Source organism: Passer montanus, unplaced genomic scaffold (assembly GCF_014805655.1).
Source record: "Passer montanus isolate IOZ18808 unplaced genomic scaffold, ASM1480565v1 scaffold189, whole genome shotgun sequence".
In the NCBI taxonomy this organism is placed as follows: domain Eukaryota; kingdom Metazoa; phylum Chordata; class Aves; order Passeriformes; family Passeridae; genus Passer; species Passer montanus.
In genome coordinates this window covers 351773-352725 of record NW_024366381.1, presented here as the reverse complement: position 1 = coordinate 352725, position 953 = coordinate 351773, and the positions used below count along the sequence as shown (strand labels likewise).

General features: G+C 72.1%; 1 protein-coding gene across 1 annotated transcript in view; it reads right to left on the bottom strand.

Annotated features, from left to right (window-relative positions):
* NID2 (nidogen 2) overlaps positions 1-650 on the bottom strand; it is an 18787-nt gene extending 18137 nt beyond the window's left edge. Inside the window, exon 1 of the mRNA XM_039705934.1 lies at positions 455-650. Within this exon, the coding sequence (XP_039561868.1) occupies positions 455-650 (196 nt within the window). The remainder of the gene's footprint in view (positions 1-454) is intronic.
* Between the last annotated feature and the right edge of the window lie 303 nt (positions 651-953).

Sequence of the window (953 nt, the reverse complement as noted above, 5' to 3'; positions counted from 1 at the left end):
CGCCAGCACGGCCGCCAGCAGCGCCGCCACCGCCCGCATCCCCACAGCGGCCACGGGAGCCCCGCCGTGCCGAGCCGAGCCGAGCCGAGCCGAGCCGGACGGGGCGACCCCGGCCCCGCGGGGCGGGACGGGACGGGGAGCAGCCCGAGGGGCGTGGCCAAGCAGCGGCCGTCCCCGCCCTGAGCCAATCAGATCGCGCCCAAAATCCGTCCAGAGTTGAGCCCCCCCATCCCCCCGGTACCGGCATCCCGGGGGGAGCGGGGTACCGGAGCGGCCGTGTCCCGAGGGGGCATCCCGGGAAAAGCGTGGGATCCCGTCTGGGAGCCCCCCGTTTCCCGGTATCAGCATCCTGGGAAGGAGCGTGGGATCCCCTCTTGCAGCTCTTTATCCCCCCGGTATCGGCATCCCGGGAGAAGGGTGGGATCCCCTCTTGGAGCCTCCCATCCCCCTGTACCGGCATCCCGGGAAGGAGGGTGGGATCCCCTCTTGGATCCCCCTATCCCCCCGCTCCCCTCAGCCCCCCGGGGCCGGGCCCGCGTCCAGCCGGGGTCGGGGCCGGGGTCGGGGCCGGGGTCGCGGGAGGCTCTGGCCGCTCCCCGCTCCCGCTCGGGCCCTGCTCCCTTGAGCCGGGGAGGAACGTGACTCCTCATCCCCGGGGAGCCGCGGGGGGACACGGGCAGCCCCCGGCCGAGATCTGCCTGCAGCTCGGCTGGCAGGGTGAACGCACGCAGGGCCGGCGCTGTTTATCCTTCCTCTGCGCCTTCATCCATCATCTCCATGGATCGAGAATTCCCTGCCTTCGGGTCGGGGTGGGAGCACCCACAGCGGCGGAGGGCAGGAAGAGCTCAAATCCCGACAGCTGCACTCCATGAGTGCTCCTGGAAATCCGGGCTGGGAGCGGCCAAAAGCTCAGCTCCAGCTTCCTGGAGCGCTTTCCCTTCCCCGTCCTGGAG